At 34.0% G+C, this 15,309-nt stretch overlaps 1 protein-coding gene across 2 annotated transcripts; it reads left to right on the top strand.

Annotated features, from left to right (window-relative positions):
* Nucleotides 1-2,264: 2,264 nt before the first annotated feature.
* Nucleotides 2,265-6,684, top strand: LOC120348416 (deoxyribonuclease-1-like). Of its 2 annotated transcripts, XM_039418530.2 has the most exons (8): nt 2,265-2,614; nt 2,855-3,030; nt 3,373-3,476; nt 3,952-4,064; nt 5,335-5,489; nt 5,605-5,695; nt 6,014-6,103; nt 6,158-6,684. In XM_039418530.2, exons 1-7 carry the CDS (start codon nt 2,447-2,449, stop codon nt 6,059-6,061), a joined length of 855 nt encoding a protein of 284 aa, XP_039274464.1. In that variant the 5' UTR covers nt 2,265-2,446; the 3' UTR covers nt 6,062-6,103; nt 6,158-6,684. The 2 variants fall into 2 exon arrangements, with proteins under 2 accessions (XP_039274464.1, XP_039274463.1); XM_039418529.2 differs by having other exon boundaries at nt 2,267-2,614; nt 6,014-6,684.
* The last annotated feature ends 8,625 nt before the right edge of the window (nt 6,685-15,309 follow it).

Raw genomic sequence — 15,309 nt, 5'->3', positions numbered from 1 at the left:
TAACAACCACGTTATATAATAAGTTAATCGATTTTGATTCAATTTTTAGAGACGGTATATAGATGCGAGTCACAAGTAATGAAATCATTCGATTCATCATTATTAGTAATGTTATTCGCGTTATATGTCAACAAGATAATTTTAGTTTTTCTGTTTTATTTACTGCAAGGCCATGATTGAAACGGAGCGCGGAAATACTCACGCATTACTCCAACAGTGTACTCAATTTGATTCATTATTTTATTGTTTCTGCGTTTGTGTGGGTTCAAGCATTAGAATGTGATTCAGTTCTAGATTTGTATTTTATTAGTAGATTAGTCTTTTATGAGCTGACTCAATCAGCAATTTTGCTACGTATTTTACGCTTAAAATTAAAAACTTTTGCAAACCAACGTAATGACACGAAAAACTTGTGACCGAACTGGTGATTTTATTAATTTCCGATCATTTGTCATATCTTTTTCATCACATCGTGTGATCATTCAACCTAGTTGCTAATGCTTTTTTCTCAACAAAAGCATTATTCTGTAAGCTTCAATAGGGCGATGAACCAACGACACTAGCAGCGGCGATTAGTGATGTACAGAGCTGTGCAGTCGAAGTTGGAGTCGTGTATTCAAACTCCTCAGAGCCAGCATCAAAATTTCGAATTCCCCGCAATCGAAATTTCAGACTTTAAATAGTGATGAACGGAGTCAAAATTTTCTACAACAATCAAGTTGACGAAACGGTATTGAAAGTCTAATAAAGCAGTCTTGCACACGCCAGAGTTTTAATATCTATAATTGAAAGTTTTTCATGAGATCTCGAAATTGGAGTCGGAGTATAAATGTTTTATCAATCCGACTAGGAGTCAATATTTTTTCAACTTGGAGTCGGAGTTGCACTTTTTCAACCCGGAATCAAATTCGAATATATATTTACCCCGACTACACAGCCCGGTTGTAGGAGCGCTTGTACCGCCAATCTGGCGAGCTCACTCTCTTACATAGTTGTAATGAATTAGCTAATATTCACCTAATCTCAACTGATCGTTTGAAGAGTTCGTGATCGAAACAATATTATGAAACTGTATAAAGATATTAACCACGCATCCCATGGAGTTTGATTTTTCGAAGATGTGCCGCGAGTTACTAAGTTTTGGTGAAGTGATTGATATTATAAACGAAAAGGACTTATTTAAAGCAGTAATGTAATCTAGTAATCTGAGTTTTTCTTCGAAACTCGCAGTCCAGTAACCAGACAATTTAGTGAATTATACTGCACGTTATTGTACGTGTTTATTACTGGTATTCTATAACGAATGGAAATGGTAAATATTTGTCTCGAGGCAAGATAAATACCGTACGATTAATGTGTACTTTAACAGGGATATTTATTAAATTGGAAACCATGTTTACTGGGAATGGTTGAAATTAGCGGAAAGAGTTGACGAACGTCGTGATGGTTTCTAATAGTTTTGCCCTTTGGGTCTTACTGTCTCAATTTATAAATGTGAAGAAACTCAACATTTTTGGAACTTTTAGAAAAAGGAATTCTGGTTTAGGTCAGGGTAGTCTAATTATATAGCCATATGTTCAATATGCTATTTAGTCTGTAAAAAGTTGGTTTTTGAGCGAAATCAAGGGTTTTATGTGGGTAGTTCAGATTCAGACATTTTATAAAATATTTTTTACTCGTTTACATTATAATAGTTTCAAGGGTGACAATTTGACGATAAAGGTAATTAGTAATTACACGTTTTTCTAAGCAATCTTTTGCAAAAAATAATATGTTGAAGAACTGAGAACATATCGCCATGATACTGTTATCTACTTGTACATATATCTTCATTCAGTCCCATCTATAACGTTTACAGTACAATTGAATAATATGTAGATAGGAGATTTTGCATTAGCTGAACTACAGTGCCAAACAAAGTATGTCGTTTGAGTATTCATAAAATACATATTCATAACATTATAATAATATAGATATAATACAATGTGGATTTGTGGACATCGGGGTCATTCTTTTGTTTACAATGAATGAGAAAACGCGTTATTGAGTCAAACCAAGAGCATTTCCTGTGCGTGATAAAATGACGACAACATCTACAAGCCAATGCATGAATTACATTTGAAAGTCCCAACCTCGTCTATATAAATATATATATATAGCTGTTCATTAGCTTACATCAAAATTAGAATATTACTACATGATAGTTTGTCTTAAAATAGCATAAGAAGCGATGACTGTAGTGGAAAATCAAGCTGAGAAATATTCACGTCCACAAAAGGAGTGCTTTTGTTTTCAAAGACTGTAGATGAAATTTTGTTGATTTTCAATATTGATAGATAAATATAATATAGATATAGATTTTTAAAGCATATATTCATAACGCAGACCGAAATTACTGAAAAGTACCACGATTCTGTATTTTAGTACTTTTACCTGGGACATTAAAATGCTTTACAAAATTATTTTAATTATTGGGCTGGTTTCATTGCCAACCACGAGATCAGACGATGCGTCTCAAAAATTGGAATCTGATCTACTCATCGGTACTTTCAACATACAAGTGCTCGGAAGAACAAAAATCGGCAAGAGAGAGGTCGTTGATGTACTGGTGGAGGTAATGTTCCTATGAAATTATTTATTCTCATTAAATTACAAAGAATTCCTACAGAGTAATCATAATAGTCCTTCTGCGAATTATAAATAACACTGTATATGGGTGCTTTTTAGTACATGGCTATTCATAAACACATGGGATGGTATTACAGCCAGCGGTATTGACACCACTCATCGCAAAAACCAGACGGTTGGTGATAATGCGGACCCACTAAGTGTACATTGTATTTCATTCTTGCAGGTTCTAAATCGATATGACTTGGTTGGAGTTTTAGAAATTCGCGATTCTTCTCAGACAGCGTTTGCCGAACTTGTGCAAAGTTTAAACGAATATGCCGGAGGAGATGTCTTTGAATTTTTCACCGGAAGAAGAACAGGAAGAAGTTCAAGTAAAGAACAAACGGGGTTTATTTACAGGTTTGTGTCATTGAATTAATTTTGTCAATTGATGCTGATGTGTCACAAATGGACGGCAATATAAACATTGCCTCCAAGATTACATTCGTTGCTTTGCACTGACCCAATCAAGGGTGTCAGACTTGGAATCCGAGTAAACTTACTGCTTAGCATAAACGCAAAGCATTCACCCTGCTTTAAAAAATAAATTAAAACAATTTTCAGCTCGAAAATATAGTTGAGTAGAAAATGGAAATTAAAAATATATTCCTCATCTCGTGAGGTTTTATTTCATTGGATTCAGAACTTGCGTTGTTTATAGTTCTTCATTTGTTTTACCACAATTCGCCTTTTTTTTGTCAGAACGGAGAAGCTAGACGTTGTCAGTATGTACGAAAGGTTTGATGAATATGACGTACTTGAACGTGAACCGACGATTGCCAGATTCAAAAGAGTGCAACCGATAGGTAAATTAATATTGATTAGCATAAGTTGTTTATTTCAAACCAAAAAACACTTGCTCAATTAGAAGTAAAGTTGGGCAGAGTTTGCTTAAAATATTGGAAATTCCGTACATCGTTCTCTACTAATATTTCTGCCTATATACATAGGATATAGCTGTTATCATGTACACCTGAATCCTCCCTACTTCTAATTGAGCGCTGTGTACAAACGTGCAAAAAGCGGTAAGAAAAAGAATGAATAATTTGCTGGTATTTGGCTCGTTTACTACTCTCCAAACTTATAGGTCCGATATCACTAACTTAAAACTAAACACGCTAGTACATTGCGTCTGTGTAAATACATGTATTTTGTAGCTAATATTATTGTTGGATTTGGCATTATTAAATGAAAATCAATAACATTTGATGGAATATATGTCTCATTGGGGTATCACTGTATTCTATTACATACCGTCCTCAACTAAACTTTCACTTGCAGGACTCGTACGAGAATTCACATTCATTCCAATCCACATAAAGCCTGACGATGCAGTTGCTGAAATGAACAGCCTTTTAGATGTTTGTGATGAAGCTGAAAGAACTTATGGCGAGGTAAGAATTTGCAGTTGATGATTTGGCAAGATTGATGTTTCTAGCCAACTAGCCCGTAAATTGCTTATATTACTTGTCATATAAGGGATTTTTGAAACGTAAGTTAAATTGATCTATATTCCACGCCACAACGAAGAGTAAAATATGGTATATTTACCATTTATTCATTAAAATTAACCACTGAAAACAGGAATAATCAGGCTTGGCTAGATGTAGGCTCATTAATGAGATAGCGTGGATGAAAAAGATTTATAGAAATATGTTTTAATGTTGAAGTTTAGTTATAACTGAACGCCAAAGGATTTATTACAACAATTTACAATGAGCTATATAGTATTTATTTCATATATCTTTTATTATTTCATATGGCCATTTAAAAAATATATATTAATTTTTAATAATTAAATTTCCTTTGTGGGCTATGTTTTCCTTGCTTTGAGAATGTGTAAATTACACAAAACTTTTGGAAGTGTTACACCATTCAGATAACATCAACATTCACCGAAACGAGGCCCATAACAACCTATATAAATGCAAACTACGAGTGATCAATTTTATTTTTTTCTTTATCGTTGTATTTCCCCACGCAGTAATATTACGGGGTGAAGCTTCCATTCTTTCGAGTAAATATTTGTTATTAAATATTTGTTACACGGAACCAGTAAAATGATGGTCTCTCCCCGTAACTATCTCTGATATTGAAAAGCCATTAAGATGAAACATGACAAGCTGCCATGAACGCCTTGGTAATAAAGGAGGTGCTGGAAGATCATAGCCAAAGTTCTAAACTGTAGGATTATTGCGATTGTCATAAAACGTCTCTTAAAAATTCGAAATTCTTAAAAAAGAATTTCAAGTTTCACTAGATGGTTAGAAGGACAAAACGAACTTCGAGAGCAGTGGCTCATTCTGGCTTACAATCTAATCGAGATATTTGAAGAACTTTTGAGTTTTTCTCGATTCCAAGATAACTGTTTAAAGTTTATAACGCAACCGCCACTACTAATTCATTTATGCGTCACATGAGACTTGGCATAACCGTCCAATTCACGGGCGATTGGGTAGGAAGGATTCCAACCAAATACCTCAAAATTGGATGGACGTATTTGATATCATTGATACATCTTTATATTATTTTTGGCTTTATTATATTGAAATCAAATAGCGGTCCAAGAGGGCTTATTAGCAATTTGTGTTTATATCGACATATTATTAAACAACAAAATAATTCAAATACAAATACTGCTTAACGAATCAAATATTGTTACAGAATATCATTGTTGCTGGAGATTTGAATGCAGACTGTTCATATGTTCCCAAATCAAAATGGGAAGATTGTCAATTGAGACAAAGTGAAGATTACCAATGGATGATCTCGGATGAAGAAGATACAACCACAAAGAAAACAAATTGTGCATACGACAGGTTTGAGTTCTGTTAATGATTCTTTCATTTTTTACTTATATGTAATGTGCAACTTTCAGATTACCATTGAAATATGCAGATCATTTTTTTCTCAATTCAATTATGTTGTATATAGAATTATTCTCCGAGGAAAAGACATCAAAGAAAATTCATGCTGTGCTAGAGTTTACAGATTTGATCAAGAGATGCAACTGGATCAGGAACTGGTGTGTATTTTCTGCCGTTTTTTAATTTTTTAATCTTGACATTATACTATACTTTTTAACGATAAATAGCTTTATATATACATATATTCAGCAGTCATTTTCCAGAACTTATGTCGAATGAATTTGGGAATTTACATGAAAGGGACATAAAGCCACAACACTTTGAAGAAAAGTCGCGAAAAATTGCAATTGGCCACAAGCCATTAAATGAGCTAAAATAACCTGAGAAATCAATGTCCGATAAGTTGCGTCATGACGATATTAAAATTAAAAAAAATATTTAAATAGAAATTGATTTTTGGTATTTTATATTCAAAGGTTGAAGACGTCAGCGATCATTTTCCAGTCGAGTTTATATTATCCTAGACATCACTATGAAGACTAAATAGAACAAAAAGTCAAAGTCAGCAAAAAATCAACGTCATTCTTAAGATTAATTTCACAAAAATAACAAGAAAACAAACCAATTATAGTTTAGCACTGCCTATCATGCTTCTTGAATACTTAATTTTACCTCGAATTTAAGTCGAGTTATAACGTATAACAATTTGACGTAAGTTTTATCTGAGTAAAAAATTATTTTTTTTATTTTTACGAAATCATCACTTTATTTGAATTGACAAACACACTCTATAAAACACGTTCAACGATATTTAACTCACTATTTTAAACTTTTGAGTCGTTTCAAAGTGTTAATTCATGACAAGTGACGTGTTGGTAGATTCGCGGATACGATGATTTCACGAAAACTATGATCCATAACATCTCTGATTTTACTTCTATTGTAAACGTGTTTTTGATATTTTAATACGTTCATAGTTCGTTCTATTTAGTAGTTTGCTTTTAATATGTTATATGTTACTATTATTTGTGTGTTGCTGACAAACTATTCCCTACGTGGGCACGGCACGGAGATGCTTGGAGATATTGGGATCATGCGAAACAGCAAAATCTTTTTGAAATTAAAAAAAAAACACGTTATAATATTATTCAAAACTTTGAAATATTGCATACCGGGAACAATGGAGTGCGGGTCAATTTGATTAGGTAAAAAGATTTGTTATTTCAGAAATGGTAAAGTGAAATGCAAAGTTGGTATTAATTAGAGAGAGTTTATTGTCAGGAACAATAGTTGGCAACTAAATGTATTTTGCTATCGATTGGGTTTCTACCAGACTAACCAAGGTCAGACCACCTCAGGCATCAGGGACGGACTAAACCCCTTTTGGTGCCCCCTCATGTGTAATTTAATTTTTAAAAAAAAACAATAAACCACATAAGTGTATTATTCACAACCAATCACAATCACAACCAACAGTAAATAAAACAACTTTTACGAACATTTTTAGATTTTTCAACTGGTACATATAGCCGATATATATATCAGCCGCTTACCGTCGATAATGATATATCGGCAAACACGCAATATCTGGCCGATATATCGGTTGACCTCTAATCCTGAGGGAGTGTGACAATAAAGATTCATGCCTCCAGTCTCAACGTGAATCGAAATACCAGAGAATACAAGTCACAACTGTAGTTTGAAATTTTACCGGTACCTAGTAGTCTACCTCAGAGTGGTTCAAGGTTGCTAGGTTGAAGGACCGCAAACACTTTTTAGGAGGTCGCGCGGGCCGCAAGTCGGAAAAAAAAACAAAAGTGATCGAAATATCGCGAGGTAACTTACTTTAAATTTAATAAACAACGAGAGTTTACCGTTCTAATCAGACTATTATTATGTTGCAAGGGTGGCGTTCTTTTAAAGAAGATATATAAAACCTTCAGTTAATTTAAAGTTAATTCCCGAGAATTACCGTTGTATTTTGCGCATCTCGCGTTTAATGTCGCTTCACGTTATATTCTTTCGTGACAGATATTACTTGAAATCAAACCAGACACTGTGTGATGGGCAAGGAAATACGTTACCGCCGTGTTTTCCTTATGTCACCTTTTTTGACACACTCATTTTATTACGAATTGTTATATTGAGTAATTTAAAAACTTGCAGCGTGAGCAAGCTTAGTGACATCGTCAAATAACAACCAAGTCCGTCTAAGTTGGTATTTCGGAACCTTGCTAAACAAAAGGGATTGCGCGGCGTTAAGTCGGCTCTGCGTTTCGTCACTACTGTAACATGGCCGACGCTTGTAAACAGAGGAGTGTTTTTAATAAAATAAAGGCACAAGGCGTTAGAAAAAGGGTTTGAATCTTGGGATCCCAATCCCATTTGGAATAGCTAGAAAAAAACTTAAAAACGTTCCTCCATTAGATACAAATATACGCTAAAATTGTTCTGTGAGCCGCACGGAATGTATCAGCATGACAGGGTTTGGACCACTCTGGTCGTCTACCTTATCAAAAAACTCACGACTTCGCTGACCACTAGATCGTTGAAATGCGATCGTGGAACCGCCACATTGTGTAAATAGTTCATTGGTCCCATTGTTGGAGAAAAAATTTCTTTTTAAAACAAAAATGCAGCAACAAGGTGAATACTAGAAAAAAAAAAAAAAAATTCAAGAAAACGACTCATAGGCCCCATTTCGTGTCCAATAAATAAGTTTCAGTGTTTACTTTCAATAAAGAAGGTTAATATGATACTCGAAGACGAAAAATAAGCGAACATTTTAAAGTTTGAATCGTCTGGTGAAAACACCGATAAACTATATAAAATTCTGCTCTAAAATTTCTGTGGTGCCCATCTTTGCTTGGTGCCCTAAGCACGTGCTTATATGAACTATGTATGACTGAGGAAGTCTGACTTGGTCAGACGAAACGTTACATAAATATATTTTTGTTAGTGTGCAGCAAGACTATTGAATCACTTAGGATAAATGTCTTTGATTGAAAAATTCAAAAAATGTCTTAAACGTTATACCGGACGAAAATATTAATTTTGTATATTTGTTTTGTGTGATCATGTTTTTAATTTAATTTACCATTAATTTTTTCAACGCATCTGCTATTGCTATTATTACAATTTTTATCATATTTTTTCGCTGATTGTGCTCTGATAAGATTTTACACATTTAGTATGTTCTTCGTGTGTATACACGTAGAAATGGATTTATAGTAAATATGCGTGGTGTGTAAGTAGCCTAACTAGAAGATATGTAATCAGGCCATCACTATTATCAATACTTTCGAGTAGACAGGTTATGTTGAACTAAATTAGTTTTTTGAACCCGACACCAAAATATATCGAAATTTTCGCTGAAAAGTGTATTCTTGGAATCACTTGTCGACAATTAGTTTCTATACTCGAATCACTTCTAATTACTTGGACATCGAACACTGTGTTGTCAAATGTAGAAAAAAAATCTTTTAAACATTAATTTCAGTTATAAGAATACTTGAACAGCTCAAATATGTGGACCAAATGACTGGTGTAATGGTAGTAATGACTTCCGTAATGACACCACAATTCTGGTCAAATGTTAAAGTAATAGTGCCGAATACTATATGAAGTAGAGCCTAAAAATGGCAACAATTTGGAGCGAAATATAAAAATAAAATATTAAAAGTAATGGACTGGCGACCCTTCCTTCCATCCTAAAATTAGTTGTTTCATTAGTTGCGAAGATAGGTGATTTCGCAAAAACAGCAACCTTAACAAAAACAGCTATTTATCAAAATGAAACAACATGGAAGCAATAAAGTTACGTTCAACGTCTACAGGAAGCTGTAATTTGTGATATGATTTATTGCGGCTCATTTGTTATAAAAATGGGCGCCTGTTGTTCCAACTAACTCATCAAATTTATCGCAACAATCAACGATCAAACAGGTCCAGCAGAAGCGACAAAATGCTCTCCGCGGTAATAGCTACTGTGGACGATAAAAAGGAATTCATTCAATGGCACCTGTAGCTATAGCACCTGTGAGTTGCTACATAATATTTCGAGAAGCTTGCAAATTGCAGCTTGCAATTCTACAATGGCTATTACACTGTACTGTGAGTAGGCCTACACGCAGTGAATTCCACTTCCACTAGAGCTAACGGCATTGTTAGGATGAATATGTTACCGGCATTTCACGTACCGGTAGTGGCTGACCTGAGGGTTCAGTGATCAATGTTATAATAAGCCGCATATTTTTATCAAAGTCAAAGCCCTACTGGTTTTCAGCTTTGCCCATTCGTCAAGCAAGACACAAAAAAAATCACATTTCTAATTTTACCTACTGGGCCAATTGCTTTGAATTTATGTTAAAATTTCATGTTGACTCCAAGGGATTTGTGTTGATTGTGTGTGATGACAATATCAAAAATAAAAATTGCGCACCTTGTGGCGGTTACGCGTTCGCGTTGCCAGAATTATGGCAGAATGCATACCCGTACTACTTCGTTTTGGCTTTCGTGTCTATATATTTGAGCATCTCCAATTGTTTGTCAGGTCACCGTCTCTGACTGATATCGGGACCAAAGCAATTGGGGAAAAATCTTTTCGTTTTATTTCAGGATATTTGTTAAAAATACATAGTAGTCCAGAGTGATTTGTCAATGGGCAAAAAAACAAACTTAATAGAAGAATATTTAAATTGAATTATCATGCACAAAGATGATCTAGCCCGCAATACGCTATAAACTGAGCCCGACTATTCAGGAAGACCAGATGATTTTATTCTGCCAATATGGCTATTGTCACAAGTAACTTATCATTTCGACAACTTATAGTTTAGTTTAGTGTATCCCGATGCTAAGTACGTGTGCAGGGTAATATAAAAACGCATTGTGATTCCTCACACTAAAGTGTGTATTTACTGCATGGGTTCTAACATCTTAGGGTATATCATTGCTTTGAATATGACGAGTCAGCCAGTCACATTTCTGGTTTCTCCGCGAACAAAGGTAAATATCATTACCCCACGTGCCGATAATTACTGGTAGTGGGAGTTTTTTACCGCATGAATATTCTGTGTAATTAGAAACATAACAAACAAATAGGAAGTACAAACAAATCACACCATACACGCCTATTCTATCATCCAAAAGAGAATTGTATTATAATTTTATTGCGCTACTCCTTCGCTATTCAGCGTGACCGATTTATAGTTCCCGGACCCGCCCAACAAATGATTAAATTAATTAACGACGGAAAATGTCACACAGCGCTGTGCAGAAGGGAAATGTATATATCAACTTTGCAAACACTACAGTATTGATGTCAGATTTTGATCCCTTTTGGACATGAATAATGATGAATTACGGGCAAATATCAACTAGATTTAAATAACAAACTGAAGAGAATTGTCAAATTATCTTCATCAATAGAACGAAAAGCAATGATCCATGTGTCATGATATTCGGCGAGGGCGTGATTTCCTACATGAATTCCACGTGATTTTGTTTACGATTGCAAGTGCATGTCGTGTTTATTTGTAAATACACCCATTGACCTTTTAATTGTCAATCGATTATGATGAATTTTCAGAGAACCTTCTACTTATGAACAATTATACGTTATTTGAAATCAATAAAAATACTTATCTTCGCATTTCATGTCTTCACAACTATTTTACTGTTATCTGCCTCTCTATGACAATACTTTTTTTGCAAAATTTTGAAAATCAACTGTGCGATATAAATATATAATTGTTAGTTACATTTTAAACCTGATGAACTAGTTTCTTAAGACAATATGCTTTCGATCGGTATGCTATGCTTAAATAAAAAATTCTGGTTTATCAAAAACTTTGAATTAAATTCCGTTGAAAATAACATGAAAATACATTTGTTTGTATAAAAACGGCGGGAGTAAAGTAAAGAGGCAGTTCTTAGCGTCCATTCCCCAAAAGCTGAACTTGGTAGAACTAATTGAAGGTACTTGAAAGTTTAATAATGCGTATAAAATACCAAGAATAAACTACACTTATTGGAAGAACCGATTAATCGAAATCTTTAGGATCTAGTGGTTGCTCTCGTAGAACGAAAATAATTGCGATATATAAATGTACCAATAACCAGTGATTGCTATCACGTGTACTTATTGTTATTAACTTAATTGCTACAATAACAAACAAAACGAAAATACTAACAAATGATCTGATTACTTTCTATGAAATAATAAATACTATGATTGGGATTGAAGTTTGAATATTGCACTTTAACTTGCACAATAGCAAAATTTTATTAAGACAAATGACAGTAACGGACCTTTTATCAGAAACTTTAGGTCTGTAGAACATGATTTTGTACAATAAGTTTGCACCGTGAAATGTTTCCAATATAATTACAGGCGAGGCCTAGAACTGCAGTGGCATTACTGCAAATAGAATTGGATATATATCACGAAAAACTCCGAACATTATATTATTCAAAATAGAAAGATTGTATCACAGTTTTGTGAAATTTTTCTACCCAAACTAATACTGCGAGGTGGAATTTTCCTGTACTCCGCTCCGCTTAGCAGTGTTATTAGTATAAAATATGAAATTATTTCAATTTAATTTGGCATTTCAGTGGGTGTCACAAAATTATCTAATTTAATGCCATGGTGTCAATGAATCCGAATTGCTTCCTGTCTTCCGTGTTGATAGCTTCACGCCCAATATTGTAAATTGATGCGCGATCCTTTAATTACCACAATATGGGCGTTGTTATCATGTTCGTATCCTTTTTAATTACAGTGATAATGAACAAATACGGATATGTAAACAAATAGAATAGTGTACATTATTAACATGAATTATCTAATAACGTTTTAAAACGACGTACTTCATAGCATTTACAAATTCACCAAATGAAATGACAGTTCCGAGACTATTTCAAACCTCTCAATTGGCTCAAATGACAAAATGAGCCACTGAAAAGGATAGCGATTATCTCTGCTATGATTCGGTGCATCTCTACTATGTACCCACTATTCCCACCGTTTATGTGTGAATGAAACTGAATAATTTCCATTGAGTGGGTAAAGTTTTTCAACCTCTAGTTGTTTATTGGACACGAAATGGACATATGGATAGTTTTGGTATTTTTGTTATTGATCATCATGTTAGTATTTTATTTTTATTTTTCATCTTCTTGCTGTAAAGTGGAAAAATCGCGTTTCTTATTAACTACTGGACCAATTGCTTTGAAATATTCAGTGGTTAAAGATTGTATTAATAGATTAATTAGAAGGTTATTACTTTTATTTATTTTAAACATTTCTGTTGCCTTTATGGGATTCGTGTTTGTCTACGGTGACGCCATCAAAATTAAAAATTGCGCTTCTTGTGGCGGTTCAACTATCGCGTAAGGCAACTCAGCTGCGAAACGATATCGGTAGGCTACTGTGACAGATTGCAGACCCTTACCACTTCGTGTCCGTATATTTGAGCATCGCTCTTTTGAATTATAGATCCAAACGGAGTAATTATCTATTGTGCTATCGAGTTCGGTTGAGACGGGGCCACGTTAATCAGAACAAGGTCTTAAAGCGAGATACATTTAATTAAGAGCATCTTGATACGAATGGTGAGTAAGGAAGAAATTCTTCATTAGTGTTTGGATAATAAATAACCAAGTCGAATTAAATGCACTTGATCTTATATTCGACGCCATGTGGATAATCAATTGATCCAATGGCCTCTTGACAATCGAACACGTTCAAAATTCATTTCGAATGACGAGAGACAAAACTTTTCATTCCAGACAAACGACTAGGCATTCACGAGAAGGAGGCAAATAACTAAATCAATATTAAATTCCAAGTTCTGTTGTAAAGTTACTTTATTTGATTGAATTCTATACATCGGTTGAAATTTACAACTCACACACAAATATATTTAAATAATCCAGGTAAGTGTGAAACAAGCTTGCAAATTAGTAATCAACCACAACAGCTGGCCTTCACTCATATTCCAGAAAAGCAATTATCTTACAATTCAAGAGATTACTTAAAATCATAAAGAAAATACTTCAATGGTACGACAATGGTATTTTTATCAGCACAATTGCTCCTGAAATTTTCTAAAAACGATTTGTCAATATGGGTCCATAGGTAGTACTTATACAGTTTGGATCCAGATGTAATATATTGGAGCATGTGTGTTTGCCGTATAGAAATTGCCAAATATTACAGAGACTGTATCTTATCTGCTATGATGTGTTCGAAATATTGCCGGATTTATCCTTAGGCAAGGTAGGCTGAAGCCTAGCTAATCAATTTCGAACTGATATTTATTTTTGGGCCGTTTATACATTTTATAGGCATCTTCAAGAATCTTACCGGTTAAAAAAATTTGAATTGACATTTATTCATTTATTTAGACGGGTTAATAATTCTTCTTGCAAATATTTTCCGTTTACTTGGTTCAAAATTGAATACAATTGAATAAATGAATTTTTTTTTAATTTATTTCAAAATTGTACCATTTTAATTTATCCCAATATAATATTTTTAAATTATTTAAACGGTTTTTTGAAAAAGAAGATAAAATATCGATACATAGCTATATGGTATATATACTAACTAATGTATTCAAGCAACAACGTGACTGAGAAAAAATAGTGTTTGGATCCTTTTATCGCTGGTTCGTTTATTGAAAAAAGTCGAATGCTACTTTTTTATTAGTAATATTTGATTTATCACCTATCGGTTACAAGTGCTTTCTGAATATGCAATTTGAGCAGATTTACAGATTTTTCAAAGTCGTTGATGCTTAAAGTAAAAAAAATACTTCACATTTGATAAGACAACGATAACACATTTGCCAAATGAAAAGTGATGGAAATATTTTCACAGTCCAATAGGGTAATAAGCAATGATTTGATTTCTAAGTACTTCGAATATTGTCTCAAACTGTTAATGTTTTACCATGATAAACTAACAGGAAATATAATAAATGCGATTAGTGCAGCTTTGGACATCACGGTTTGTTTAGTTGGTACTACTAATCCCAACAACTTTAAAGTTGGACACACTTTCACAATATAAATACATGGTTATTGTAGCAAACTTTAAAAAGAACATTCCAATGTCATCATTCTTAGATACACTTTCATGGTACATGGCTATTGTAACGAAGTGTTCTAATTAAATATATTTCTGCTAAGATGGTCTGACTTTACCCCTCGGGCATATTTTCGCCGCACACAATGCACAGTCGAGAGTTTGTTAACCCAACGTGACAAGAAATGACGTGGAAGACATTGAGTATATTCGTGAATGTCAAAAGCACCAAATTAACAACATTTACGTTCCAATATACAAGTGCTAAGTCAGGCTACACGTCGCCCGCGGGAAGATGAATTGGAGGCGTGTCAGTAAAATAGGTTATAAACGCAATCCCTCGATTTATAGCATTGTGATATAATCTCTCTCGAACCCTCAAGTGTGATCACAGGCAGTAATAAATTTACAAAGAACAAAAGAGAAAATAGTTAATTAGAAACGGTGTTGCAGGTGCGGATTGATCGGGGAGATTACAAAGAAAGGGACAGACAAACGTCGTTTACAACGGAGCGATTTATGAATTAGTTGGTATAAAAGAGGGATGCTCTGTGGAGATATCAACATTAACCATATGGTTGAGACAGGAGAAAGACAGAGATTGGTCTTTGGTTGACTTGGGCAGCTGTATTATGCCTAGCATCAGTTGAATAATCAATTTCTTATATTTTTAGTTTT

The sequence above is a fragment of the Styela clava genome, chromosome 1 (assembly GCF_964204865.1).
Source record: "Styela clava chromosome 1, kaStyClav1.hap1.2, whole genome shotgun sequence".
NCBI classification, from domain to species: Eukaryota; Metazoa; Chordata; class Ascidiacea; order Stolidobranchia; family Styelidae; genus Styela; species Styela clava.
Note: the sequence above shows the minus strand (reverse complement) of the source record. Positions and strands in the feature narration are given on the sequence as shown.